At 35.5% G+C, this 27251-nt stretch overlaps 6 protein-coding genes across 9 annotated transcripts; 2 read left to right on the top strand and 4 right to left on the bottom strand.

Moving 5' to 3' along the window:
• Positions 1-1795: 1795 nt before the first annotated feature.
• LOC18019918 (protein STRICTOSIDINE SYNTHASE-LIKE 8) lies at positions 1796-3582 on the bottom strand. Its single transcript, XM_024157232.1, has 4 exons — positions 3484-3582; positions 2883-3173; positions 2477-2731; positions 1796-2392 (listed from the first exon to the last, which is right to left on the bottom strand). The coding sequence occupies exons 2-4, from the start codon at positions 3167-3169 to the stop codon at positions 1804-1806; spliced, it is 1131 nt and encodes a 376-aa protein (XP_024013000.1). The 5' UTR covers positions 3170-3173; positions 3484-3582; the 3' UTR covers positions 1796-1803.
• Positions 3358-5196, bottom strand: LOC112087192 (protein STRICTOSIDINE SYNTHASE-LIKE 10). Its single transcript, XM_024157233.1, has 3 exons — positions 4839-5196; positions 4269-4532; positions 3358-4088 (listed from the first exon to the last, which is right to left on the bottom strand). The coding sequence occupies exons 1-3, from the start codon at positions 5129-5131 to the stop codon at positions 3521-3523; spliced, it is 1125 nt and encodes a 374-aa protein (XP_024013001.1). The 5' UTR covers positions 5132-5196; the 3' UTR covers positions 3358-3520.
• Positions 5197-13474: 8278 nt separating this feature from the next.
• On the top strand, positions 13475-15372 carry LOC18019917 (two-component response regulator ARR9). Its single transcript, XM_006402855.2, has 5 exons — positions 13475-13965; positions 14055-14161; positions 14306-14383; positions 14611-14681; positions 14809-15372. The coding sequence occupies exons 1-5, from the start codon at positions 13863-13865 to the stop codon at positions 15173-15175; spliced, it is 726 nt and encodes a 241-aa protein (XP_006402918.1). The 5' UTR covers positions 13475-13862; the 3' UTR covers positions 15176-15372.
• A 355-nt stretch (positions 15373-15727) lies between these two features.
• Positions 15728-18774, bottom strand: LOC18019916 (cystathionine beta-lyase, chloroplastic). The gene is made up of 13 exons (XM_006402854.2): positions 18509-18774; positions 18201-18372; positions 17993-18108; positions 17835-17905; positions 17627-17718; positions 17437-17524; positions 17237-17348; positions 17052-17148; positions 16864-16945; positions 16657-16774; positions 16442-16549; positions 16252-16354; positions 15728-16141 (listed from the first exon to the last, which is right to left on the bottom strand). Exons 1-13 carry the CDS (start codon positions 18569-18571, stop codon positions 15966-15968), a joined length of 1398 nt encoding a protein of 465 aa, XP_006402917.1. The 5' UTR covers positions 18572-18774; the 3' UTR covers positions 15728-15965.
• Positions 18775-18985: 211 nt separating this feature from the next.
• Positions 18986-25032, bottom strand: LOC18019915 (condensin complex subunit 1). The gene is made up of 15 exons (XM_006402853.2): positions 24897-25032; positions 23975-24297; positions 23720-23880; positions 22439-23627; positions 22132-22323; positions 21297-21938; positions 21007-21183; positions 20798-20865; positions 20487-20709; positions 20314-20413; positions 20104-20219; positions 19962-20019; positions 19723-19874; positions 19426-19630; positions 18986-19291 (listed from the first exon to the last, which is right to left on the bottom strand). Exons 1-15 carry the CDS (start codon positions 25030-25032, stop codon positions 19095-19097), a joined length of 3939 nt encoding a protein of 1312 aa, XP_006402916.1. The 3' UTR covers positions 18986-19094.
• A 366-nt stretch (positions 25033-25398) lies between these two features.
• LOC18019914 lies at positions 25399-26574 on the top strand. Of its 4 annotated transcripts, XR_002899902.1 has the most exons (3): positions 25399-25663; positions 26088-26191; positions 26278-26574. XR_002899902.1 is itself a non-coding variant. In XM_024157108.1 (2 exons), the coding sequence occupies exon 1, from the start codon at positions 25483-25485 to the stop codon at positions 25627-25629; it is 147 nt and encodes a 48-aa protein (XP_024012876.1). In that variant the 5' UTR covers positions 25399-25482; the 3' UTR covers positions 25630-25663; positions 26282-26574. The 4 variants fall into 4 exon arrangements, 2 of the variants coding, with proteins under 2 accessions (XP_024012876.1, XP_024012875.1); XM_024157108.1 differs by lacking the exon at positions 26088-26191 and having other exon boundaries at positions 26282-26574; XM_024157107.1 differs by having other exon boundaries at positions 26088-26574.
• Positions 26575-27251: the final 677 nt, after the last annotated feature.

The following is a 27251-nucleotide window of genomic DNA, read 5'->3' as shown; positions in this document are numbered from 1 at the left end:
CCAAAATAGAAAAAATATAAACAAGCTCAAAGCAAAAACCCTCGAGGGTTTCGATATTACACGGCGACGGTGGGCTCCGACATGTACGTATATCGATGAAAACAGCGGTGAGTCGATGAAAACTATTAGACAATGGTGGTTCGATGGAAACTAACTACTTGTACAAGGCGGAAAAACCAAAAAACAGAGACGAAATACATATAAGATTTAATACATAAATCTGTGAATCGAGAACAATTAGAAGGAATTTCAAATGATGGTGACAAAGACAACAACTAGGCGGAAATATGAGAGGTGAGTCGAGTGAGGAGGGACAATGGAAGAAGGATTCAGAATATTGCTTAGAAAAATAGGGTTTAGTATTCGGTTGTCATTTCACGTAAAAAAAAATACAAGATAATAAAATAAATGGTAATGGCATATATGATCGTAACGACATGTTAACCCGAATTCTCAAATAATGTTATAATAAAAATAAAGTATTGGATTAATTATTTAACCAAAAAAAAAAAAAAAAAAAGTATTGGATTAATTTTTATACTCTTCTTATTAGTTATTCTAATAAAATGAGTGGAAAACAAAACTAGCTCTTTCGATTTGTATAAATGTATTCATTTATTTATTTGTTATTTTAACTTTAATTTTGTCCTACTTTAAAACATCTCTTAATTATGATGTCACTGCCCACTGTATGTAAAGTAAACTTATTAATAGTATGACCCATATTGCAAAAGAGGATATGTAAGTATTATTTAAAGAAATTTAAGAAATAATTAGTTAATCAAAAATGAAAACAATTTCTTATAAAATAGAGGGATATCCCCTCTCATATCAAATCACATAGAACCCACTGAAAGTATAAAGTAAGGTATCTTGATCTACACGTAGGATTAATCAGAATAATGTAATTTCAAATTTATTATAATATTTTGATAAAAAAAATCATATGCAAAGTAATATCCATTTGAGAAAGCGATGATGGGGCTCCCTCGTTCACATGATCACATCTCTCGGACATCTTTTAGCGACAAGAATCAAATTAAACTAAGAAAACAATCTTTGTCCACTACAAATTATGCCCTTTTTCGTTGTAATAATATTGTTTTGTTCTTTTGATTAGGTATTTTATTAGGAGCAGTATGTAGAGAGAGAGAGAGATTTCTTTTGATAATTTGTATTGTTAGACAGCTTTATTCTTAATCCAGTAATATATAAATAATTTTAAAATAATTTTTTAACAGCAATTTTTTTTAACACAAAATAGGTTTAGCCAATGTCAGCCGGGTATGGTCTGGTCTGGCTTGTCACAGGTTCTAAGTATATTATTAGTGATTCTAGGGCGCTAGCTAGCAAAAAGGAAAAATGTAATGTAGAACTAGATGTTATTCTTAATTCACATATCTTAAAATCTTAATATGAAAAATTTGAACAAATCAAATCAATATATACCTCGTGAGATACGTCTGATCACGAGTAAAATATACGAACTATCGTGACTCGTGAGAACTAGCCAATGTTATTAAGACAACAGAAATTCTTGGGAATCAATCTTGTCCCCCTTGTCGTCAGAGGTTAGAATACTTTGGTCCGACTCTCCAAATCTAGTCATGCCGTGCCGGACACAACACCTTTCTCGTTTTAACACGTACATTTATTAATCCCACAAAACGACATTAAACTACTCAGTTGAACCAAAATTTCGGAGCATCCTCAAATTCCACGCACACAATAACAACAAGAAGATGCATTTCTTATAACAAACATAAATTATGATATTATTTTCTTTTTTGGCGTTTTGGTTACTCATTTGCGATCGTAAACCGATGTATCAAGCACCCAAACGGCCGGGAAATACACAGACCCAATCCATAACTTTCCATCTTCTCTCTCATAAGCTTCACTAACATACATCATCGTCTTCCCTTCACTGTCCTCAAGTATCTCGAGAATCTCTCCGGTCTCTCCAGAGAGTTTCACGATAATTCCATGAGGTTTCCCTCCATTGATGAGATAAATCGCAGTCTCGGCCTTCAACGTTTTCATGAAAAACTTTCCGACCAAAGAGTGACTCAGAAACACACGAGTGAACAAACTGTGTTTGGACTGCAATGCCACCCAAAAATCTCCCGTAGGCGTGCGCCTGATATTGTCCATGGGACCTGGAATCTTTGCGAAAATCTCGTTGGTCCCGGCTTTAGGACCTTTGACCCATATTCTATGGATAATATCTGTACCACTTTCACAGGTGAGTACAAAAGATCCGTCTTTGCTTAGAGCTAAACCATTTGGTAAATGGAGTTTGTCCATTATAACTTTGGCCTCTTTCTTCTTCATATCGTATCTTATCACTCTTCCCTTCTTATCCCCGGACATATACACGTAGAATACTTGCCTGACCAACATAACACATTTACAAGTTCGTTACAAAAATATAAACACGTAAATGTAAACTAAGGAAAGTGTGATTTTTAGTTACTCGAAGTGGTATTTGTCGCTGCTATCGTTGAAATAGAAGACTTCTTCCTCTTCGTCTATATCCATTTGGTTTGCAAACATAACTTTTTGACCTTCGGCTTCATCAACGACTAACTCGGCCAAACCTCCCTCTGGTCCGACCTTCATGACCCCAAAGTAACCATCACATATGTACAAATCTCCTGTTTTCTTATGGAAGCTAAGTCCCAATGGTCTCCCACAACTTGGAACTACTTTATCCCTCGAACAGTTATCTCTTCACTCACCAAAACAAAACAAAAAGAGAAGTATCAAACTAACCGAGAAGCTCAATGAAAATCCATTAGAAGACTATACATGGAACAACGAAAACCGAGGAAGTGTTAATAGGGTTAGGGTTTAGGAGACTTTTGGTTTAGGACTGAAACCTGTGAGGAGACATGTAGGCGAAATCAACCCAACCAAGTTCTTCGCCGCGCCATTTGAGGATGCGACCGTCGGTGACACCTACGTAAGGGCCTTCGCCTTGTGAATCGAATTCTAAGCTCTCTGGTCCAACGCCAGGGATAGGAATGGTCTTAGCCACTTGTAGGACGTGTTTCGTGCCCTTTAGGCGATCCGGCGCGATGATTGATGACCAAAAGTAGAAGCAAACGACGGCTATTATAACCGGAGCGGCGGCGACCGGCGTTAGAACTCTCCGTGTAATCGGCATCTCTCTGTCTCTCAGGAGAAAAAGTGTGTGAGTGATGATGCTGAACTTATTTACTCTATAAATAGACAGACATATACTTCTCTTTCAGGGATTTCGGACACAACACACGTTGCACAGGTAACTATCATTGTTTATCTCTCTTGTCTCGGTGCTCCAAGTGTCTATATTAATTGACGATATTAAAAAAAATTACCTTATTTAAAGACTTTTTCTGTTTTATTAATATTAATTATAGAGTACTTAAAGTCCAATATATATAGGAAACACTACCGACATTGATTTTAAATACAAAAAGGACGTCCAGAAAAAGTTACCGTGCACAGAGAAGTTGTGACAATATGATGTCGAAAACTACAAATCATAAACACCGAGAAAAGGCATGAGAACAGAACCAATCCAAAGCTTGCCATCTTTCTCCTCCACTTCACTTATAAACCTCAATCTCTTTCCTTCTTTATCCTCAAGCACCTCCAAAACCTCTCCTGATTCACTCAGCTTCAAAGCTGTTGCATGAGGTCTTCCTCCTGTGAACAGCGAGTGCAGCCGTGGGGGACTGATTGGAAGTCTCAGCACCAAATCTCTGAACCAAGTTTGACTGAGTGAGAGTTTCGCGAAAAGACCTTTCTTTGAGTGTATTGCGACCCAGAATTCTCCATTTGAGTTTCTTCTGACGTTGTCAGGGAAGCCTGGTAGCTGAGCAAACACGTCTTGAGTTCCTGCTTTTGGACCAGAGAGCCAAAGCCTTAGGATCTTGCAAGTGGTTGTTTCGGCTACCAATACAAAAGACCGGTCTTTGCTTAGTGCGACGCCGTTGGCAAATGCAATGCCTTGTAATAAGACCGTCACTTTCTTGCTTGCTCTGTCATACTTGATTAACCTTCCAGTCTTATCAAAGTTCAAAACAGCAGCCAAGAATTGCCTGAACATGAAAACGCTTTGGAGTTAAATCATCATCATCAAGAGAAAAGGATAACTCATGCATCAGAGTAAGAAAGCTCATAGCTTTGTAAACCTGGAAAAACGTTTTCGCTTCTGTGTTGAAACAAGAAAATGCGCATGACAAGAAAGATGAGATTTTTGGTATTTCTATTCATGTTACCTTCTCTGGAATCTGGTGCTGGTATCTGTGAAGTAAATCACATCTTCATGCTCATCACTATCTAAATCATTAGTGAAACGAAAAGTTTGCCCCTCAGCTTCTGTAACCAGGGGTTTGGCTAAACCACCAGCAGGACCAACAATAAGAAGACCAAAGTAGGCATCCGCAATGTAGAGATCTCCGGTTTTCTTATCAAACCGCAATCCTAATGGTCTTCCACACACATGCTCTAGCTCTGGTGCAAATGGACGAACACACATCTGCCTAAAACAACATCCCACAAGTGTTAAGAGATGCGTAATAACTAATATAACCTAAAAAAGAAGAACGAAGCACTGAATAGCATAAATTACTAAACTGGCTGAGATTCTCAAAAATCCGATTTTTGAGATGTTAGATTCAAGATACTGTCACAGTAACCTCTAAGTCTACCACAAGACATGATAAAAAGCACATTTCTCGCTTAGAGCTTCAACAAAGTTGATAAAAGAAATATTCTTGTCTCACCAAATCCTGAAGCTATCTTAAATAATGATCATATCTAACGAAATTCTCCACAATTCAATATACCTATTAGCCGATGTGTAAGCGAAATCTGTCCATCCAAGCGATTCCCCGCGCCATTTCAGGATCCGACCGTCCGAGACACCAACGTACGGACCATGTCCTGCTGGATCGAAAGCTACACTCTCCGGACCGGAAGCTCCGGTGAGGTTAACCACCTTCGCCGACGGGAAAACATCACGCGAGCCGGCGATTTCAGGCGGTGCGAAGATGCCGAAACCATTTTGGCTACTCGAGGCAAAGATTGCGATAATTGCTACAATCGCTGTTGGGAATAGTATATTGAGCATCGTGGTCATGGTGGTCAGTGAGATTTGGATATGTATTGCACTCGGATTCTCTGTTTCACTACAATCACTGTTTTGAGCTTCTCTGCTTTTATTTTGTCGGATTTTAGACAAATTCATGAACCTACCTCGTAATTATTGTTTAATTCGGATATAGCCTCTATTTAGTTGTTTGATCAATTATCTCCAGCAAAATTGAGGTGATAGATAACGAAACTACTTGTCAATGGACAGCCCACTAATCGGCCCAATTTATAACAGATAATGTAATAACCAGCCCGTCATTCAAATAGAATTCTCCACGATTCAAGGATACATAAACTCAAAAGGAGAAAAAAAAAGCAGTAGTGCCAAAATACAAATTGGTTTTAATATGAGTCGACAATCAAATTTTTGGTTTACTAACAAGCTGTGCCGTTTTTTTATTTTTTTTTATAATATGAAAAGAGAAGTCTTTTAAACAAAAAGAAATGTCTCGAGAATTATGTTATTTATAAATTTGTAACAAATATCAAGTTCAAAAACTGTTGCATGTGAAATATTGGCTTATGTTTGCGTGATACGTACATCATGGAAACTGGATAATTCAGCAAGCTAATTTTATATTGCTAGCCTGCCATCAAGAGATTTCGCACCAATGTCAAGGTATTAAGAAATTGACAAATTCACTTTTTTTTAAAGTACTTCACTGGAAACATTATTAAATGGTACATTTAAAGAAATAATAATATATAGTTTGACAAAAAAATACAAGAATAATATTTAACTGGTGATATTTTTTTAGTTTAATAGTAAAAGATCAGAGAAAAAAAAAAGTATTGTACCTAATACAAGAAATTCAATGTATACATATTTGTTTAATAAATTAGAATCTTAGCAAAAACGATTAAATTCGATAGTATTTACGTAAAAAAATTGGTGAACATAATCAAATGTAAATATATTGTTTTTTCTAATAAGAAGTGGTAGAATTTTTTTTTTTTGTAATGACTTTTTAGAATATCATAAATGATGTTTCTAATAAAGAATGGGAGAAATATATGTCACTAATTAGTACCTTTTTATTATTAAACGAACTTAATTATAAGACCACAATCTTATATGATATACGTAACATAAAAGAGTAACACGCGCGATAAATAAAATAATAAAAGATTTGCTGGTAAAGAGGAACAAAATAAGCAAAAGGGTTTTGGTGTGTCAATAATGTGACTCTGTGTTCCATCGGAGGGACACTTCCTAAATCTGGAATGTGTCCGAGTAGCTATTGTAAGGGCATTTTAAGCTTTGAGTTTACATTATTATTTTATATTGAATAATAAATTTCTAAATTATTGGCACACTTTCGGATGCAGAAAATGAAAGAACTATCGTTACATTTTCAAACCAACGAAGTAATTAATTGATGAGTATTGTGTGCACGATTTTGTATTCAGCCCGTATATGTATTATATATACTTCAACATACAATATATATTCCATTTTTTTTTTTTTTTGCAAAAATATTTTCCCAATAGGTAAGAACGTTATTTTCTTTGTGAAACGTCAAACGTGTCCTGGTTAAATATGTAATATCGTAAAACCAGGTGAGTTTATGCGTATAAATTATTAGTAACACAACACACACATGACACGCACACATATATACATATATATATAAAAAATTATCAGTATGTTTAATATAATTTATAGTAATATTGTATAATATAGAATTAAATCTATTTATGTTCCATCTAAATCGTTCATCTTTTTATGGCGAAAAAATTATCGAGAGTATATGTAGTTTAAACAAACAAAAAAATAGCAAAAAAATAGATATGCACTAAAGTATAGTCTTAACAGTTGTAGGCAGGTTTAGGCATCTGACTCGAGTTTGGCTGCTAGAGCCATCCCGATTAGATGATGCTTAAACAAAAAAAATAACATTGTTTGGGCAGTTTCTAAATGCTACCTAAGATGCTGAAATTGCCACAGCATCTTAGGTAGCATTTAGAAACTGCCCAAACAACGTTATTTTTTGTTTTGTAGGCTACAAAACCGATTTTTAAAATAAATCAAAGGTGTACATAATTTTTCAAATAATTGAATAAATAAGATCGTAACATATATATAGATATATATATCTCTCTATATATATATAATGTGGCTCAACACGGGTCATGAAAATATGTTATATGGTTGTTGATATAAATTGATATCAATGTCATTTACGTCAAAGAAGACTATACTGAACTCAATTATTAATATTCTCAAAACCTGTGAACTTATATCGTATCTTTTAAAATAATGGCTTAGGTTTGGTTCACCGTATTAAGACCATAAGCTCATTTAGCTTATGTATGGTTTTATCATCAATAGTACCTAATGTAATCGTGTAGTTTGATATATATAACACGCCGACGACTATATAATGCAAGTGTATATACATAGAAACAGATTATTATTTTTATCAATTACTAGACCGATTGGGTACAACCACTCAATGCACGCCGCGGTTTAATTCATATAATTAAATGGTAGGTTGGTTTTTATATAAAAAAAGGTTCATCAATTAATCAAACATATCCTCCAAACAATGTTTCATGCATGTAACTGAGGACAAAAAAACTATAACGTTTCGTCGCATAACTATTCGTTAAGCTTAACCTACTATTACAGTTTGTTTAGCAAAGAAAAATCTAATATTACAGTTGAACAAAAAAATCTTCATTTTATAGATGTTACAATACCAAATGTGACTTACAAAAAAAACTTTTAAATGATAGCTAGTAACGATAAATGAGTCAACAGAATTGAGAAAATTACAGTTTAGAAATATATAAATGAGTCAACAGAAATATAAAACAATCGTCATTTGAACTTATGAGTAAGCATAGACTTATTGATCACTCCTCTATCATTATCAATTTAAAATCAACTTTGAGAATATCTAGGGTTGGTACCAAAAAAAAAGACGAAGAAGCAAAATTAGGGTTTGCGATTATTACCGTTTTGGACTATAGAAAACGGCTAAAAGTTGCATGTAATCAGCTCCTTCTCCATCATACATATGGATTAAATGTATAGGTCTAGTCGGCAACTTTAATAAACAAAAGTGAATTAGAGCAGGTCTATTAGTGAATCCCTTTATAGGGTTCATTAGAATTTTATATTAATTTTTTTTGCAATTCTGACAGTAATGAACTTGTTTTTATTTTGATCATCCATTAGTGAACTCCATAAGAGTTCTTTAAAATAAAATATAATTGTTTAAAATATTTTTTTTTTCAATCATACACAAGAGCTTTTCAATCATACACAAGAGCTTTTTAGAATTTCATGGATGATGGATTAAGAAGATCACTCGATTTAATTGAAGAACGGTGGTGGCGACGGAGAAGATATGGCGTTGTTAAACTCCACCGTGGCTCGGTCGATGGATCCTTCGTTGTGGAAGGAGCAACGAAAAATTGAGAAGAGAGAGAAAGAGAAATGATTTTTTTCCCCCAAAATTACGCTGCTTTCCCGTCCAATCCGCTTCCGCCACGTGGTTCGGATCCAGGTTCTTAACGAGAATGATCGGTTCATCAGAGTTGGGCTTTTTTTTTTTTTTTAAATCCAATATACTTATGAACCTGTGTCCAAAAAACCTGATGACCTCCTAATAGACCTGGTCTTAGTTAGGCAGAAAAGGTGAAGTTAAATCTATTGCTATACGACTGTTTTTTTTTTTTTGGTAGCTAGTGTGATAATTAAAGAAATTCAGTCCACCTGTATGAGAGTCATTTTATTCGAACTTATCTGTAAAATTTAAACCCAACAAAAAATTCATTGAAATGAGAAGAAAATTATTATAAGAAAAAATAAAAAGACAAGTAAAATAAAAGACATAATAAAAAAGAAGAAGATGGAAAACTAGCCAACTAAAAAGAGTGATATGTACATCTTTTCATGTATAATATTTTTAAAGTCTAAATAGTTAATGCTTTAATTAATTTCTACCAAATTAAAATAAAATTAGAGCGAAACCCCAAAAATAAGAAATCTAATATAATATCGTAAAAATAAAGGATGATTAACTTTCACATTGACATGATTTAACTATCATAACATATACTCCTATTGTGATATGTAAGTCTTACTTAACCTAGTTAGTCGAGTTAAAAAGTAAACAAAAAGTTCTAAACATGCAGTTGCCAAAAAAAACTGACATTTTGTTTTGGGTTAAAATATCTTATATTATTTTTCTCTTTTAACTTTTCTCGACGAAGTTGCCAAAATCTGTGAATTCAATGTTAACCATAATACACGAATTCTGAAAAAAATCGGCAATCGGCGAAACTTATTTGCCTGGTTGAACTATATCATGCACTAAACATCAGTCTGTAGAAAATAAATACATAAAAATCCTAATGAAAACAATGTCCAATATATCGAATAAATATATTGAAATCGATCCCAATTACGGAAACGATTCATATATGTGATGCCATCTGTCAACAAAAAGTTCATCAACGTTGAACAAATAAACCTTTTTTTTTTAATAAATTCCGAATTTAAGAAATATAAATACAGTAGTTTTTTTGATATTTACTATTGAATGGGGTAAGGTAGAGAACAAAAGAAGCGAGCATTAAGGAGAAAAGCCTGAAGACAGGGGAAAGAGAGAGGGGGCCATATTGTGCAAGTTTTATAAGGCAAATAATGCCCCTTCACATCACTTCTATTTCACTATTTATCTATTGCTGTCTGCTATTGCACTTTTTATAGTCGAGTTATATATTTATTTATATTTGTGTGTGTGTTAATGTGGTCTGCTTCTCTTATGATTTTGCAATATCATATACATTAGTTTTAATTATACTCTTCATCCATAACAGCATCTTTCGTTACGCATTGTAAGAAACAAAAGTTAATTCTAACCATGGCGTGTTGATTTATTTGTTTTTAAAATATATAGCATCGTACTCAATCTTATAAGATAAATCTGTTCTAAGCTATTTACAATAATAATTAATGTAGGATGGAAATATTCAGAATCGAAATCGAAATTGGAAGTTGTTTTCATAGCTCTTCAATAAATTAAAGAATCGGTATGAATGTTGGACGTTTGTATATACGCTTCCAACACAAATCCACTTACTAAATTACTATTTTAAATTACTATTTTTAATGTTCATACATGACTTCTTTAAACTTGTTTTTATTAATCTGTAAAATTAATAATAAATCGTATTTTACCCAAATTTCTTGATATAGAAACATTAATAAATACATTAATTAATAGGCTAACGAAGCTTCCACACTTATTAATTCTTTTTAACCCGCACTTCCATTATTACTAAACTTATCTATGTATATTATGTTTATATATCACTAAATACTTTTTTGATATTTATAGATGTATTAATGGAACATAGTTGATATATAAGCCTGAGTGATTTTAGTTATATATAACCGGATATTTAATATTGAAAGATTGGATAATCAGTGAGCAAACAACCCCCAAATGAATTGAATTCTATAGTTACAAAAAGGACATAGTGTATAATTATATGAAAATTGATCACATACACATATCTTAACGAGGAATACAATCCACTCAACTACCTCACTTCGACCCGAAAACTTCTCGGATTACGTTCATTGCATTGCATGTGGTCCATTTCACATGTCACTATGACACGCATCCACTAAATATGACATTCTCAATTCACGTCTCTGTACATAAAAACCATTTATATTGATTTTTTTGTTTGTTTTGTTTGTTTACTATTGTATTTCTCTATAATAAAAGTGTAAACATTTGAAATAGTAAAACCCAAGCAACGTTTTCGAGAATGACAGAACCATCAATGTAACGTGGTCTAGAGATAGAAAATGTGAATAATTTTGGATATTCTTTGGGGTCTTTGGGTCAGTAAATGCTAGTACATTCTCTTTTTTTTTTTTTTTAACTGAATGAAAATTGCATGTGTTAGTGTCAAAATCTGTGATGATGAAGTGTTTGTGTTAGAGAGAAGAAGAAGAAGAAGAGGAGGGGTCCTCATACAAGAGAAATGGATGGTTGTGATGAAGAGAGATGGGAGAGAATAGCTGTATAGTAATGAAGATCCATTAAACTGTTTGTGGATTAAAAGCATGTCTTCCCGACATTGTGGATTACAGTTAAATAGACAACTCGAGTGATCGAGCCATATCTTTTTGGTCAATTTCTCCATCCTTTTGATTCCCTTTTTCTCAATTCTTCACTTATACACCTTCTTTGAATCACTCGAGTGCCTTACTCTTTCATGTCTTGTATTTGGTCCATTTGTATTACTCACATCATGTTGAACAACTGAATTTACGATTGCTGTGGTCATGTGGACTGGTAGTTTTTTTTGGATTAAATGGGGAAAACAAATCTATTTGGCTAAATAAAACATATTATCAATGAAATTCAGAAGTGAGCTTGCATGAAACTCATAGTTTGACTTTGGTTGAATGATAAGTCTATAATTATAAACTGACGTTTATAAAAAAATGTACGAAAAACTAGAATGTTTCACAACCATTCGTTTTGTAATACATAATCGGAAACTTTTTTTCTTACTGAAATTTGCTTATTCATCATTAAGTTTTAAATTTTCTTTAAAAAAAAAGGTATGCATTATTCCATTGTAATAATTCTGTATAGTTTCTCTCGTATTTTTTTTAAAAAAATCGAAACAGTCACTCGAAAAACCATTACGTATTATCCGATCGAAACATTCAATAAAGAGATGAAAGAAATGTCGAAAGAGCTTTAACAAAAAAAGGAAATGTTGAAACAGAGAGTGTCAAACTGGAACCCACTTGATAAAAGAGAGGGTACGTTTAATTGGAGTGACTTTGACGTGTGGCTCCCAAAATTCGACACGTGGCTGATATGGTATGTTGGTAGTGGCAATGATGATGATGAAAATCGGGGCATGAGCATGACCATGACCATGACCATGGCAAACAAATCTCTGGAAGAGAATCCACAAAAATATTGCCATGTCGTTGGCACCAACACCATCACAACTGCTCTTTATGCGGTAAACGCCACCATTATTTCACGTTGTGCCTAATATTTTTTTCCTTCTTTCTTATATATCTATCTTTTTTTTTTTTTCTTTCTATTTTTTGGTTTTTATGTATTGACTTTAAATGGAGCAAATACACAAGTAATAGTTAAATGATAATAAACAAAAAAAGGGGTCGAAAAAAAAACCAAAAAAGGGTCATCTTTGCCGACGTCACCTATATCTCTGAAGATTTTGGCGGGTCCCTTTTCTGTATTTATTTCTTCTGATGAATTTTAGTATAGGATGACTTGAAGGTTGGGGGAAAATTATTTGTCCGAAGAAAACTAGGAGAAAAATATTCGCGGAAAATGCTTTTTAACTTTGCATGAATTATCGACGCAAGATAGATATGGTGAGAAAAATGATTCTTATGGATAGATATTTAAAGATTGCCCAAACATAGTCACTATATATACAAATACAACCAGATAGAAGTGCATGTTAAAAAAAAACAAGATAGAAAGTAGTGAATTGATCAACAAAATACTCCAAAAATTTATACAGTAAATTGGATTTAATATTCACTTTTTTCCATTCTTTTTATTAATCAGTGGGATACGTATTGTAAACCAAATAATACATGTTATCATGTAATTGTAAAACAACAATAGTATTAACATTACTAGGCTATATTGACATGGTCTATTTTGTACACCTTCGTCGTGAATCACATAAATTTCATGTATACGAAGGTATAGTACGTTGCAAATATAATGAATGATAATCTAATTTTTTTTTTGTTCAAAAATGATAATCTAATCTATAAAAGAAAAATATTTTGTAAAATTTACCAACTTTTTCAAGAAAATTTCCCTATACATAATCTAGTCACTTATGCTAGTCTTTAAATTATCCAAACAGTCTTCCTATTTTTATAACCGTGGATATTTCATTTCAAAACGTGAATAAAAATTTATGAAAACTCGAGTTTTTTTTGTCACTTAAAACGTTCACAGGTCCCATCCATAATTTAAATTACAATAAAGAAACTCGAATGTTGGAACTAAACTGAGCAAATTCTCAACCAATAGAGTACTTAATTATTTTTTATATATAGACATAATTTGTTTTGGTGCCCATTTAAAAACAAAAACAAATTACCACTGAAATCCAAAATCCTTGAAATTATTGAATTTATTGTTTTTGTTTCACGAATCTTTTATCAGTGTACACATCTTCTAAATTTGGTGTAATAGCAAAGCGGTTGTGGGAGGAGTAGTATATAAAGCAAAGCCCTCCATTTATCTAATCCTTAAAAATCCTCATAAAGATTTGATTTGATTATTTTATTTATTTCTAACCTTTGTTTTTTTCTTCCTCTGCGTTGTCTTCTGAAAATAATCCCAATATTTTTCTATCAGAGAACTTGCTTTCTCCACAATTCAAAGCTATTTAGTTTCTTGTTCCATTTTTCCCTCTCTCTCTCGTAACATTTGGTGGAAGAAGAAAAATCATATCATAAGATCTTGTTTTAAGGGCAAACCCATTTTTATTTCTCTTCCTCGCATCGTGAACTGAGATCAAAATAGCAGTAATCGCGGCGAAAGAAGAGAAAAAAGAAAATTGAATATTTATAGTGAAGCAAAAGAAAAAGTCGGAGACTTTATATCTTGGTTCGTCGATTTGAGATTAGATCTTGAGAAGAGATTCTTTTATATCTTCAAATTTCTGCAATGGGTATGGCAGCGGAATCGCAGTTCCATGTATTAGCTGTTGATGATAGTTTATTCGATCGGAAACTCATAGAGAGATTGCTTCAGAAGTCTTCGTGTCAAGGTAAAAACGAGTGTCAAAGAAAACGAATACGTCTTGTAACTTGTAAGAATCGAAGAAAGATCTAAGCTTTATGTTTTCGGTATTTGCAGTAACAACTGTTGATTCAGGCTCTAAGGCTTTGGAATTTCTGGGTTTAAGAGAAGGTAGTGAGAGCAACGAACCAAATGCGCTTTCTACATCTCCTGAAATTCACCAGGTTCGAAAATTCTTCTTTTTTAAAAAAAATCTCTCGAATGTTAAGTTTATCTTCAAGTTTCCACTAATTTTGATTCGAACTTAGTTTTACAAGTCTTCGTCTAGTGGATATTTGCTTATTCTGTTTGATCGTGGCTTTTGACAGGAAGTTGAAGTGAATCTTATAATTACTGATTATTGTATGCCAGGCATGACTGGTTATGATTTGCTCAAGAAAGTCAAGGTACATTTTTTCTCCTTCCTCATTTACTCGATTTTATCTCTAGAAATTTGTCTTCGAAGAAAACTGAGAAAGTGTTGTTTTCAATGAAGAAAGTGAGAATGTCAATCGGAGATCTGTTTATTTTTCTCTAGTGATTTGTTTATTTGCTATTTGGTGTGTACAGTTTCTTGATAACGTCTTTTGATTTATCCGGGAATTTAATATAAACTTGTTTTTCAACTTTGTAGGAATCATCAGCTTTTAAGAACATACCAGTAGTAATAATGTCCTCTGAGAACGTTCCTGCAAGAATCAGCAGGTAAGGAACAATGAAAGATTGAATCTTTACAGTTTGAGCTTGAGCTCCTTTAGATAGTGTCTCATCATAATTTTCCCGGGGAAGTATAGGAAGACTCTTATGTTGATACACTTTTAATCATGAACAGATGTTTGGAAGAAGGAGCTGAAGAGTTTTTCTTGAAACCAGTAAGATTGGCTGATATCAACAAGTTGAAACCCCATATGATGAAAACAAAGCTGAAGAACCAGAAGCTGGAAGAGATTGAAGAACCTTTAAAAGACGAAAATGGAACCGTAAAAGCAGCTGCAGTTGAACCAAAGATTGAAGATTCAACAGAGATCGGAATCAAAATCTTGCCTCTTCAATCGGAATTAGAACCGAAACAACTACATCTGCAAGTAGTACAACAAGAGGAGCAGACATTGTGTAACAACAAGAGGAAGTCTATAGAAGAAGGGCTCTCATCAGATAGATCACGTCCTAGATTCGATGGTATCACAACCGCCGTCTGATTCTATCGCCATGATGCTTCTTTTTCCGGTTTCTGATTTTAGAGTTTTGTAGATTATTGTAGGAATGCTTCTGCTGGTACAAAACATGGTTTCAGTAGGGAATGCAGAGAGAGAATATAGATGGATGATAATGAATCAATGATGATGATGTATGGGGATAATGTTTATATGTGATTAATAAATCTTACATGGTGATTAACCCAATTCTTAATTTTGTTTTGACTTCTTTTTTAGTTTTGGTTTTAAAAAACTCAACTGAACTATCTAAAAATGGTAAGAAGGATCTGTAACATGTCACTTATGTGCACACTGTAGTTTTCAAATTCAGTTCACAATGCTACGCTGTCATGTGTAGACAAGTACGTGTCCTAGTGAACAAAAAGGTATTAATCTGGTAAATTCAAGTACAGTTTTGTCATGGTTTGTTCCATGTTATTGTTCTTATTTTGTCATGGTTTGTTCCATGTTCTTGTTCTTACCTAACCTGAAACAGAATTTCAGGACAAGTTGCTCACCGGCTTTAAGATTTGTACTCCACTTTGAAGAAATCTGTACTTTAACATAATAATCATGTTTTTAGTACTTATGCTGCCTTTGAAGTCTATTACAAGTTCTAGTACAGATTAAACCCCAAATAAGCAGCAGAAGAAATCCAACAATAGTGATTTGTTTATTTTTTGATGTGTTAAACACCAAATCATGTTTTATGGTTACATAAATTCTTACTTCAAGAACCTATGAAAGATAAAAAATCTGAGACTCGAAAAACAGTGTTTTCTCAAACGGAAGCTTAGATAGGACCGGTTTTAAAAGCGATATCAAGATCAGAGATCAAATCATCAGCATCTTCAATGCCTGCAGATATACGGACAAGATCTTCCGTCAAGCCTCTGGCCTCGCGTACTTCTGCAGGTATGCTTGCATGTGACATGAAGCATGGCATGCTTATAAGTGACTTAACACTCCCTAACAAAGAGAAAGGAAGTGGATGAATCAGAATACAAAACACCCCCGAATACTATTACAGCTTCTCCATAAGCAAAACAACAGACAACAAAAATATATTTGACTCTCACCAAAGCTGACAGCTATGCTGAAGTATTTGGTGGTTTCTACCAGATGCTTGGATAAAGCAACCGATCCTGTTATAAAGCTAAAAACAGATCCTGCACCCTTTGCCTGCATTTTAGAAACAAAAGGTAATCTTGTGTTGGGAACTTTAATTATCTCTGCTCTTTTCATATATCAGCTAAAGGTTACTAGTACCTGAGAGAAGTGGAGATGGTGACCAGGATGATCTGGTAGACCAGCGTAGTACACTTTCTTCACTCTTGGATGTGAAAACAAGTACATTGCGATTTTCCGTGCGTTTTCCTGAATATTTTTCCTATCTCATGTAAGTAGTCAAACCAACAAAAAAAGGAAAGATATACAAATAACTCCATTGTTTATACGTAATTAGAGAGGGTAAAAGTCAAGACCTGTTGCTTTTCTATACGTAAAGCCATTGTCTTGATTCCTCGTAGGCAAAGCCAACAGTCGAAAGGAGCTAATCCAGAACCTTCTGAGTTTTGGAGGAAATACAACTCCTTTGCCAATCTGAGAATTTTAACAAATGAGTAATGAGAATGTAATACGAAATATCTCAAACATTTCAAAAGCAGAGAAGAGAAGTAGAAGAAACACACTTTTCGCCTTTTACGGCAAGCACACCCGCCATCACATCACTGTGTCCGGCTATAAACTTAGTAGCCGAGTGCATCACGATATCTAGAAAGCCAGACAAGTTAAAAGTATGAGTACTAAGAAGTAGATCTGAGAATTATAACGATACTTTTAACCAATAGTAAGCAAGTATGAGTCTTTTATAACACACCAGCTCCAAGTTCTAATGGCCGAGAGAGCACCGGTGACATAATACTGTTGTCCACCAACACAAGTGCGCCTTGAGCATGAGCCATCTCAGCTATTTTCTACAAACAAAACCAAAGTGCAAAACATAAAATTACTTAAACTTTACAGAAACATAAGTCGATTTCCACCATCTCACAGAGAATTTACTCGTATATCGGAAATTTGTTGTCTGGGGTTGGTTGGAGACTCAAGCCACACAAGTTTTGTCTGGGGACCAATAGCAGCAGCAACCTCGTCTAAATTAGTTGTGTTTACTCGTCTACAATATAACAAATGAAATCATTAATTTATCATGTTTTAAGAATAAGAAATTTTCAAAATTTTGAATCATTGGTAGTAATACTAACTTTACCACAACGCCAGATCTTGGAACTACTTGAGATAGTAATCTGTCTGAGCCACCATATACATCATCTCCAGCAACAATTTCTTCGCCTATTGAGACAAAACAAAAATACTACAATGAACTCAAGTCTTTGGGACCAAGCTACTGCAACGAAATTACAATTCAATAGAGAGGTCATTATCGCAAATTACCATTTTTGAGAAGGTGCGTAACAGCACTAAGAGCAGCCATTCCACTAGTAAAGCAAAATGCTCTATCTGCCTTGTCAAGCTTCGCAAGGAGACTAAAAAAACCCATAAAGAACAGAAGAAAGCTTTTATGAGCAATGTTCTATCGAAAACACATACAAATATAGCTAAAGATGACCTAGGAATCGAGAAGAAGCTAAGAAACAATAACCTTTCCAATGCATCCCGTGTAGGATTTCCACTTCTTGTATAATCATATGGTCCATTTTCTATAGCAGAAGGCTGCAAAATAAGCAAACCAACAAACTTAAAACCAAAGCATAAAGTGACAAAACGTTTTAATTCGATTCCACAAGATTCATTCAGTACCTGCTTAAATGTAGCGGTCTGGTAAAGCGGAGTGCTCATTGCATCAAAGGGATCAAATTTATTATCCAAGTTCACTAGTAATGTAGAGACGCTAGCCTCTTCTTTGATATTTGTAGCTGTAAAAAAAATCGGGAAACACCATCAACAAAAACTGCTTAAACTATGGTCATCACCAATACAAATAATGAAAGAAGGAAGCTTCACGAACCATTCAAACAATCTGGGGTGGTAGTGTTAACTACAGGACGAGTATTGCCATCGACACTTTTCTCCATCACGCAGCTTAGCTTGAAAAGGTCCCGATTTGAGATCTGTTTCTTCTCCCAAGTTGGAAACTTGGAAAAGGAAACACTGGAGGGAGAGTTCTTACTCTGCAAGCCCTTGAGATCCAGACCAAAGTTGGTGGATACCAAAAGCAATAGAAAAATTTGGAGAAGAAAAGGACTGAATTTATATTTGAGATAAAATAAAAATGGCTTTAAAGTTATAAAATAAAAATTAAAATAACAGGCTTACTCGGTCGGGGAGATCAGCGAAGGAAGGTATGAAGGAGGAGTGAAGTGATAGAGAAGATGTCATTTTGGTCGATGAGAGAGAGAGAGAGGAGAGAGAGAGAGAGTAATAGGTTCTCCTCCGACGTCGATTTCTCGTCTGTGATAACTTTATTAGCCGACGAGATAATGGCGGCGACGGAGATAGCTCTGGCACTGTAGTGAAGACAAAAGAAGAGAGAAACTGAAAGGTACCGGTTTGGTCTATTTCTATTTTATTTCGGTTAGTGCAAGTAGTCTTTTTTTCTTCAATTCACTTAATTTCATAATATACACGCATTTAGAAAATAAAAATTAGGGTGAATTTTTGTCCAATCACTCTTGAAATAGCTGTCAGAACACTCACCTAATTTTTGATTTATGCATTACCATGCATTGCTAATTTGCTATTACTCTAAAAATTATGCGATAGTTTTTGGATAAACTGAGAAAGAAAAAAGAAAAAAAAAAAACGTGGAGAAAGTAGGTAAACACCTACTCTAAGCTCCCATAACACTAAGATATTCGTAAATGTCAACAAAAGTACAACAAAAAGAATTTGATTCAGGCCTTCATACACTGCCACTACCACTAGTCTTTTGGTTTAACGAACGAGGACTATTGGTACCACATTGCTCAGAATCTGGTTCTTCCTCGGAGTCAGATGGTTCTTCCTCGGAGTCCAATGGCTCTTCCTCGGAGTCAGAAGCTTTCAAACTATCCCCTGTATCTTCCATTGAGGGATCCACAATTTCACTGTCTGAAACATCTGGGAATGCACAAATTGGTGATTTAGAACAAAGAGAGCATCTGATGGTTAGAAAGGTTATAGTTAACTGGCATTTAATTCTCTAATGTCTGGACAGTGAACTTTGCGTTAGCCAAGACTCGGAAATTACTGACCTTCACCTTCATCATATTCTTCTAAAGGTTCTTCTTTCACTTTGCTGGAGACAACAAGAGATTCCATGTTCTTGGTTTTTTCTATATGAACCTGGGCGTTTCTTGCGGTTTCTTCTTGTTCTTTCTTTTCCATGTGGAACTTGTTGAGCTTCTCCTCAAACTCTTCGATGCACGCTTTCAGTTCTGGTTTCGCAAACTTCTTTCCCTGTTCAGATTCACAACCATATGCCAAAGTCATTAATAGCATGAGAAGAATGAAAGAGAATGGCATTGGTGAAGAAAACCAGAGAAACGAACCTTATTGATTATGCTTCTAAAGTTTTCCGTCACTAAATCCTCCGCTAACGCGTGCTCGTAAGACTTGAATGACTCGATAAGCTTTTTGATTCCCTTTTCTGTGAATGTCAGCAGCGAAAGAGAATACGAAATGTATTCCCACTGTTTTGTATCTGCAAGTTTAGGTATAGACTTCATAGGGATATACTTTCTATTAAACCAATCACAGGTGTAAAAATATCTCATCAATACAAGCATACCTGTGACTCCACTAAACCTGTTGCAAAGCTTCTCAACCAGAGCCTCCATCTGTTTGTCCTGGAGAGTGTTGAGGACACAGATCAGTGATTAGATAAGACCGAATACAAGTCATAGTAACTTCATTATCCAAAAGCTATGTACCTTTTTAATGGAGCCGATCAAGAACTGCATGACATTACAGAATGACTCCCTCTTCAAATTCCGGTTGGATAACTGCCCAAGTATATCAGGAAGTAGATTGTATATGGGATTCGATCCTGGATTTTGTTTGGAAAAAAAGAAATTCAAGTGTTATAATTTGATTCAAAAGACGAAGTGGCTGTATCATGTAAGGTAGATACTGCAACTGACCTTTCTTAGACAGTTCATGAAAAAATAGTTTTGCGAGACTAGAGATCCTCTCCACATCATCTTCTATACATATAGCCATTTCATTAATATGCCCTTTCACCTGAAATCAGGATTCACAAAATGAAACCTCATACTATTATTGCAGATGTTTAAAGAGATGTAATGAGCCATACCTTCATCATATCGTTCAATATAAGATGTGAAAGGACCAGGACAGCATTTTTCCTGACAGAAACTGAAGCATCCCGTAATCTGGCATACATATTTTCTGTCCAAGGTTCCATAAGATTTGGGAAACGAACAGCCAAGTCTCCAAGGGAAAGGGTGCAATTTGACCGGACAACTTCAGACGGTGCATTTTCAACAACTGTGAAGAGAAGCTGGAGATTGGATTCGCTGGCATATATTGAAAATATGGGTTAATTTAACTAAAGATTCAGTTTTGTAAATGAAAAGAGAATATGGGTTCAGGATTTAATCTCACCAGAAACTTGCATCAATAATCATAAACCTGCACAATGCAAGCATTGCGGAAGCTTGTAGTTCTGGATGCTGTAAGAATGGGAAAGTCAACTTTTTATTTTTCATGTACACCCCATAAAATTTGAGAGCAAAAGAAGAGGGAGCTAATACACAAGCTTCCAACTTCATCAGACACCATGAAACTGGAAAAATGAATGAAAAGCTAAGTACCTTTTGCAGCAGGGAAAAATTTCTGCAAAGCTTTGAGAGAAAAGTTGCACAATCCCCAATAAGATTCTTCTCGCCAGAACCACCAGAAACAATTTCTCTCTCTGCTCTTTCAGCGAGTGTATCAAGCAGTGCATCATCAGAGGCAGCGAGTCCTAGCTCAGCATTTATGCTATTGTTCTGAAAAAACAAAGAAAAGATCGTATGAGATAGCACTAGTAAGCAAAAGCAACCTAATAATAGGGTTGCAACGTTTGTGCCACCAGCTGCGCTTTGCGGTAATCGGCCTATACCTCTTGCGTTTCTACTGTATTCTGACTTTCAGCAGCCGATTTGTCCTTTTTAGTCTTCTGTCCCCGGATCTTCTGGATGCAGGATTCTATATACACCAACTGGTTCATGGCAATGTGACTAACAACGAACAAAAATCTACTGAGCTTTGCTACGTGAACTGTAGTCAGAATATCGACAATATTATCGTCGATATCATTATGTGCTTGATCTTGTCCAACTACGTCAAACACAGTGCTCAGGGACTTTTTAATAAGAGTAGAAGCTAAGGTTTCTGGAGTTGGGTGGATCATGTATATGGCACTTATGGCTTTATCAGCAGTGGCATAATATATGTTTTCTGGAAGCCAGTTCCCAGTGATCAAGCTCTCAAGAATACCAAACAATCGGCTGCCATTGCTGAGCAATAACTTCTTCCTATCTTCCTCGGCAAGCCGCTGAATAGCAGTGCATGCAGTTCTGGCAAGTAGAGGTTCCACTTTTGCCCAGCGGCCAAACCCAATGTCAATGATATCCTGCATGTGTGATCCAAGAATCCTAGAGGACGACTTTGCAGCCATGCAAAGGATAGAAAGAGCCCCACGACTTTGCTCTGCATTTGTCCCATTGATGTTAAAGCAAAAGAAGTCCCATAGAGCTGAAATCTACAAAGACAAAAACGATGGAAGCACTTATTAGCCTCTTGCAGGTGGAATACTTTAATTCGAGAAATGATGAATCAAAAATCAATGACAACGCTCATTATTTTTCGTTGTTCTTGACCGTGCATGACTACACGTATTGATTGAGCATAATTACAAAGCATACACATACGCTGGAGTCACAGAAGGAACCTACCGTGCTGCTCGATATTTCACCTTTTGAAACTAAAGCATTAACAATAAACTCTAGTGCTGCTTGATCTCCAATATTCGAATCTATGGCAAGGTTCAAAAGCTGTTTTGCCGTGTCAACTGGATTTTTCCTTATGTAGATTGAAATAAAGGCATTCTCCACTGCTTCATAGATGGACTTATCCTGAGAAAAGGCCTGAAGAGATGACAGAAAACAAGGTTTTTAGCACAATGTATGAAGGGGACGTTAGCTAAAAAACTGTCGGAAGTATGTGTATTTTTGAGTTACGATACATGATAAGAGACCATACCAGAGGCAGAATTTTACGGAGACAAGCTTCTGCACCATCAATTTGGAACTGCTTACACCTCATCAACAACAGAATAGCATTCTCAACATCACTGGCAGACGATGAAGCCATTAATTGAACGAGGATCGCCATACTAACTGACATGCACTTTGAGAAACTCAATCCAGCTTCTAGGGAAGCAATCAAGGCCTTGGTCTGCTCGAGGTTACCAATATCTGGAACAGAAACAACCTTCTCACTGTTTTCTTCCCCATTCTCTGGCTGACAGCTATCAGGTAGGCTATCTTGATGGGTCTTATTTGTAACTTCAAGTTCCAAGTCATCAATTTCACCATCTCCATTACAGGAGTCACCATCTGAAGTTGGCTCTTTTGATGAGTCCTCAGTAGCGAGGTTTGGTTCAAGCTCGTTCAATTTTATTTTATACTGCTCCAGGGTTGCTTCAAATGAAGCTATCCGAAGCTGTGGACCAAAGGGGTTATGTTGCAACATTGTGATCAGTAAATTCAATGCGGATTTTCTAACAATTGCACTCTTATCTTCCAGTCTTCCAGCAGATATTGATGCAACCTCGTTCCATAGGCCAATCGAAACAGAATGCTCTTCACACAGTTCAGCCCAAACCTGAAGAACTCGGCTCCTTGTATAGGCTGAAACATCTCTACACCGTTCGAGCAAAATTTCCAACATTGCTTGCTTAGTTCGCAGGCGAAGGGACTTGGAACTCATATCTCCCTCGGCCTCATCAAATGCTTTTGCAACTAATTTTCCAAGAACACCAACTAGTGCGTTTCTTATCTTGTATGATTCACCACCAAAATGAGGGACTAAAACTCCAACATTTGTTGACATTAGTTTTGGCAAACGATCAGCAAGCTCGACCAAAAAACGTCCCACATTATCAGCCCCAACTGTATCTTTAACATAGGCTTTAGGGTCGGTCCTCCCAATCTCTCTAATGATTGTCACGGCCAAGGTACCATCTGAGTACTTACTTTCAGCTCTAGCAACTGCATCAGCAACGTGTACAACAGCGAAATCATATTTGTGTATCAAGTGCATGATCGAGGCACATGACTGCACAATGTAACGGTACTTTGTAGCAGATGCACCTATGATCCGACACAGGGCATCTTTTGCCTCAGCATCTTTTAAGATTGCAGCATTCTCAAAAAGAGAGAACGAGTTTCTACAAGGGAATAATATAAAGAAGTTATGAGAATGTACCTTTAACATAAAATATCCAAAGATAAACCAGATTCATTAGGTCACAGAAATTACTTGACAATGAAAGAAAGGTAATTCTCGTCTAGGTCCGATGATCCAAAGAGCAAGGATAGGTTGATCTCAAGAGAATTCGCAATCAAGTTGAGCATCCTACCCCTCTGAGGTTCCCAATTCCATGACTGGATAATTTGTTTTTTCCTTCCTCGTGCTGCCACCTTGTTCATCCACAACAACACTATAGTAAAGGCGACGATAAGAGATGAATTCTATTCTGTGTGGTACATAATTAGCTGGAAAAAGAGAAAACACCTTTGTGCTGTCGACTGAGCTGATGTGTGATTCTTCAGTCATAATAATAGTGAGAAGAAAGAAAGTGTAAATTTTCAAGGCATTGCGATGTGATGTGATCCTATCAATGATTGGAACCTCATCCTCCTGATCCTGGACAGATCGGGAGATCGAATCGACATTGGGAAGAAGAACACTTAGATTGGACCGAAGGCTTTCTACAAGATTACACTTGCAAGACGGAGGAAGACTATAGAAGCTCCTGATCAAAGAGTAGACACGATCAAAAATATCTTGATCTTCGATACAGAAGAGTTCTCTATCAGATAGGTCAAATGATACACCTGTTCCACAAGAAGTCAGTCAACTAAAATGCTTCACATATCAATTCAACAAGAGCTTTGAGTGAAGTCTCAATTTTTATTTGCTTTCCCTTTCTGACGCAATAAACACCAACGTATGTAAGCTATTGAAAGAAACTAACTTTGGGAGACCAACATATTCATATCAAACATAGCCCAATTTACGCTCTTTAACTTCAAAGTATGATACCAAACATCGTAATGAACATACTTAGAATTTGACCACTTTCCAATAGAGGCAGAGAAGAAATTCGAGCTTCCACACATAGCCAGATACGCACAATATGAAATTTCTCTCTTCTTCAATTCATCAATCTCATATCGCTCAGCTTCACTTATACACACGAATTGGGGCTACCTATCGACCCAAATGAAGACTCGAGTGACCAATGACTATCTTCACAATCCAATATCTGTCTCAAATTGCAACTTAAATATAATCTAAAGCCTCTCGGAATGAACTAATTATGTAGTTCAACGGTTGCTTCTCTATCGAAATTCTCGAAAATCAGAACAGAAAATGAAGAGAACAAATTACGCTCATAAATTGTAGAAACAAAGATAACCCGAAAAAGTATTACCTTTGACGAACTCTTCAAGATCGGAAGGGCGAAGAGAGGTCACATCGACGGTATTTTGAGCGAACAATCGATGATTGTCTTCCGGATCTTCTTCTAGGGCTCGAAGGATTTGGGGGAAAACAAAGGGAGGAGCCATTTTCTAGAGAGAGAAACTGAGCGACGTTGCTCGGAGAGGAAGGAGAGAGAGAGAGGTTGGCCTTTTGGCGAGATGGGATTTCAAAATGAAATTGAAAAAGGCAACGGAGCGGGAATTCATGGAGCACCATATCGGGTCGGGTTCCTAATACGAATCCGGGTCGGATCTCATGGTTTTTTCCTCAATTATTTTATTTTCAAAAAATTAAGTATTCGACACCATTGAAGACTATGCGGCTTGACTGGCCCAGATAGGGACGTAGCTGGTGGAATCAACAAATAAAATGAAAACACGTGGAAAGCTCTAAATGGTTGAAGGATCTTGAACGTACACGAATCTTCTTTGATTTTTCATTTTCCAAGCTTGATCCTTTAATGGCTTCTCTTCTCCGGCCAATCATTTGAGCTAATCTAACACAAGAGAAAGAGTGAGAGAGAGAGAAACTCTGAGATGGCGATGCCGCTGGGAGTGGCGACGTATCTGATGAGAATGGTGTGGTTTTCTCTGACCGGTTGGGTATTCACTTGCTTGTCTATCGCCGACGAGATCGCTGGTTCTCTCAGAAACGGAGATATTGGTCCTTTTCATGTCGGATGATCGATTCGAGATTCCTTTACTCTCCTTTATTTGCGTATATGTTCTTTTCCCCAATTTTTACGTTTTTTTTTTGCTCACTTGTTTTCGATCAGCGTCGCTTCTAAATTAGAAATTGTTAATAGAGATGACTGAGATAGGTCAAATTTTCTCGAATATTGAACAATTGGACGTGGATGTGATATACATGTCTCAGTTGCTCAGTGTGTGTAGGTGTGGAGTCCACTGTGGACTAATGTTCTGCTTCGTATATGAGACTAAATCTTTTGGATTCCATGGATGTTGATGATGCTTGTTTCCTTATGATCCTAATCGAGAGTTTATAGATTCCAATTTGGTTGTTGTTGTTGTGATCAGCAGCAACTCAGGGATGCAAAATAATGCCACTTGGTGTTTTAATGTTCTTGTGATGATATAAATTATTATGCTAAGATATTTTCTCTGTTCTCCACATGTTACAGCTAATTACATTAGCGTTGGCTTAAACAGTTCAAGAGTTTCCGACATATACAATGCCGACATAAGTCTTAGCTATTTAAGTTCAGTTAACAAAACTTTACTTGAGGTCAAGTCATGTTTTACCATCCCAAGATCACCTTTAAGTATCCTTTTTTTTTTTTTCTCCTTGGCTTACCACTCATTTCATTGTAGGCAGAATAAACACGTTTTGCATTCAGTCAGGCCTTTATGATTTCACGAAGGGCATGTTCTACTCTGCAATCAATCTGCAGAGAACACGAGCGCACGCCATTTGAACTGCTATCAAATCTTCTCTCAGTCAAGGTTCTAAGTATCAAACATTTTGAGAGAGAGAGAGAGAGATATCATAAGACAGCAGAGCATAGCAGATAGCTGCGGTATATATTTCTCTGTATAGTATATGTAGAATTCCAGACTATAATTGACCTCATACTTGTGATAAATAATTGAGCTTTTTTATTTCAAAGTTTTTTTAGCCTCTTCAGCTTTGGATTTGGTTTATTTATCATTATGATGCCTGAGTTGAATTTTTTTATTTTATGGTTTTATATATAACTTCTTTAATGAAAAAATTGATTCAACTAAACCGTACTGAACAGCATATTTCCAAGGTTTTTTTCATCATGCAAACCAACATGTAACAGCAAATCACCATACTTTCTCGTGGGAGTTCGAATCTACAGCAAGGTCAATGAATTGTATCAGTCACCCAACCACCTTTTAAGCCACTAGAAGCATTTGGTCCAAAAAATAAAAAGGAACTAGAAGTGATTTGCAGGTTAAAAAAACATATTGAAACAATAATGTGCTTCACTCCAAATCAACTAAGGAAAAGTTATTATAACACATTAAATTATGGTCCAAGATCTTGATAACACGTATATACTAGAAACTTTCCCTACCATCGATTACATTATTCACATGGATACTCTGTCTAGGTCGTATTTGTAAATTTTCCTTTTTTTGGGTCTAATTCTAAATATATTGCTGAACCTTTTTGAAAAATAGTGCTATATTTATGGCTTTAAATTTCTATTTATAACATATTAATATCTTTCTTTTTTTGGTCAACAATCTATATTCTTGCATCAATTGGATTTGTAAATCATTTTTTTCATATTTTATTTTATCAAAAGGAAAAATTT

Source organism: Eutrema salsugineum, unplaced genomic scaffold (assembly GCF_000478725.1).
Source record: "Eutrema salsugineum unplaced genomic scaffold, Eutsalg1_0 scaffold_19, whole genome shotgun sequence".
NCBI lineage: Eukaryota > Viridiplantae > Streptophyta > Magnoliopsida > Brassicales > Brassicaceae > Eutrema > Eutrema salsugineum.
Note: the sequence above shows the minus strand (reverse complement) of the source record. Positions and strands in the feature narration are given on the sequence as shown.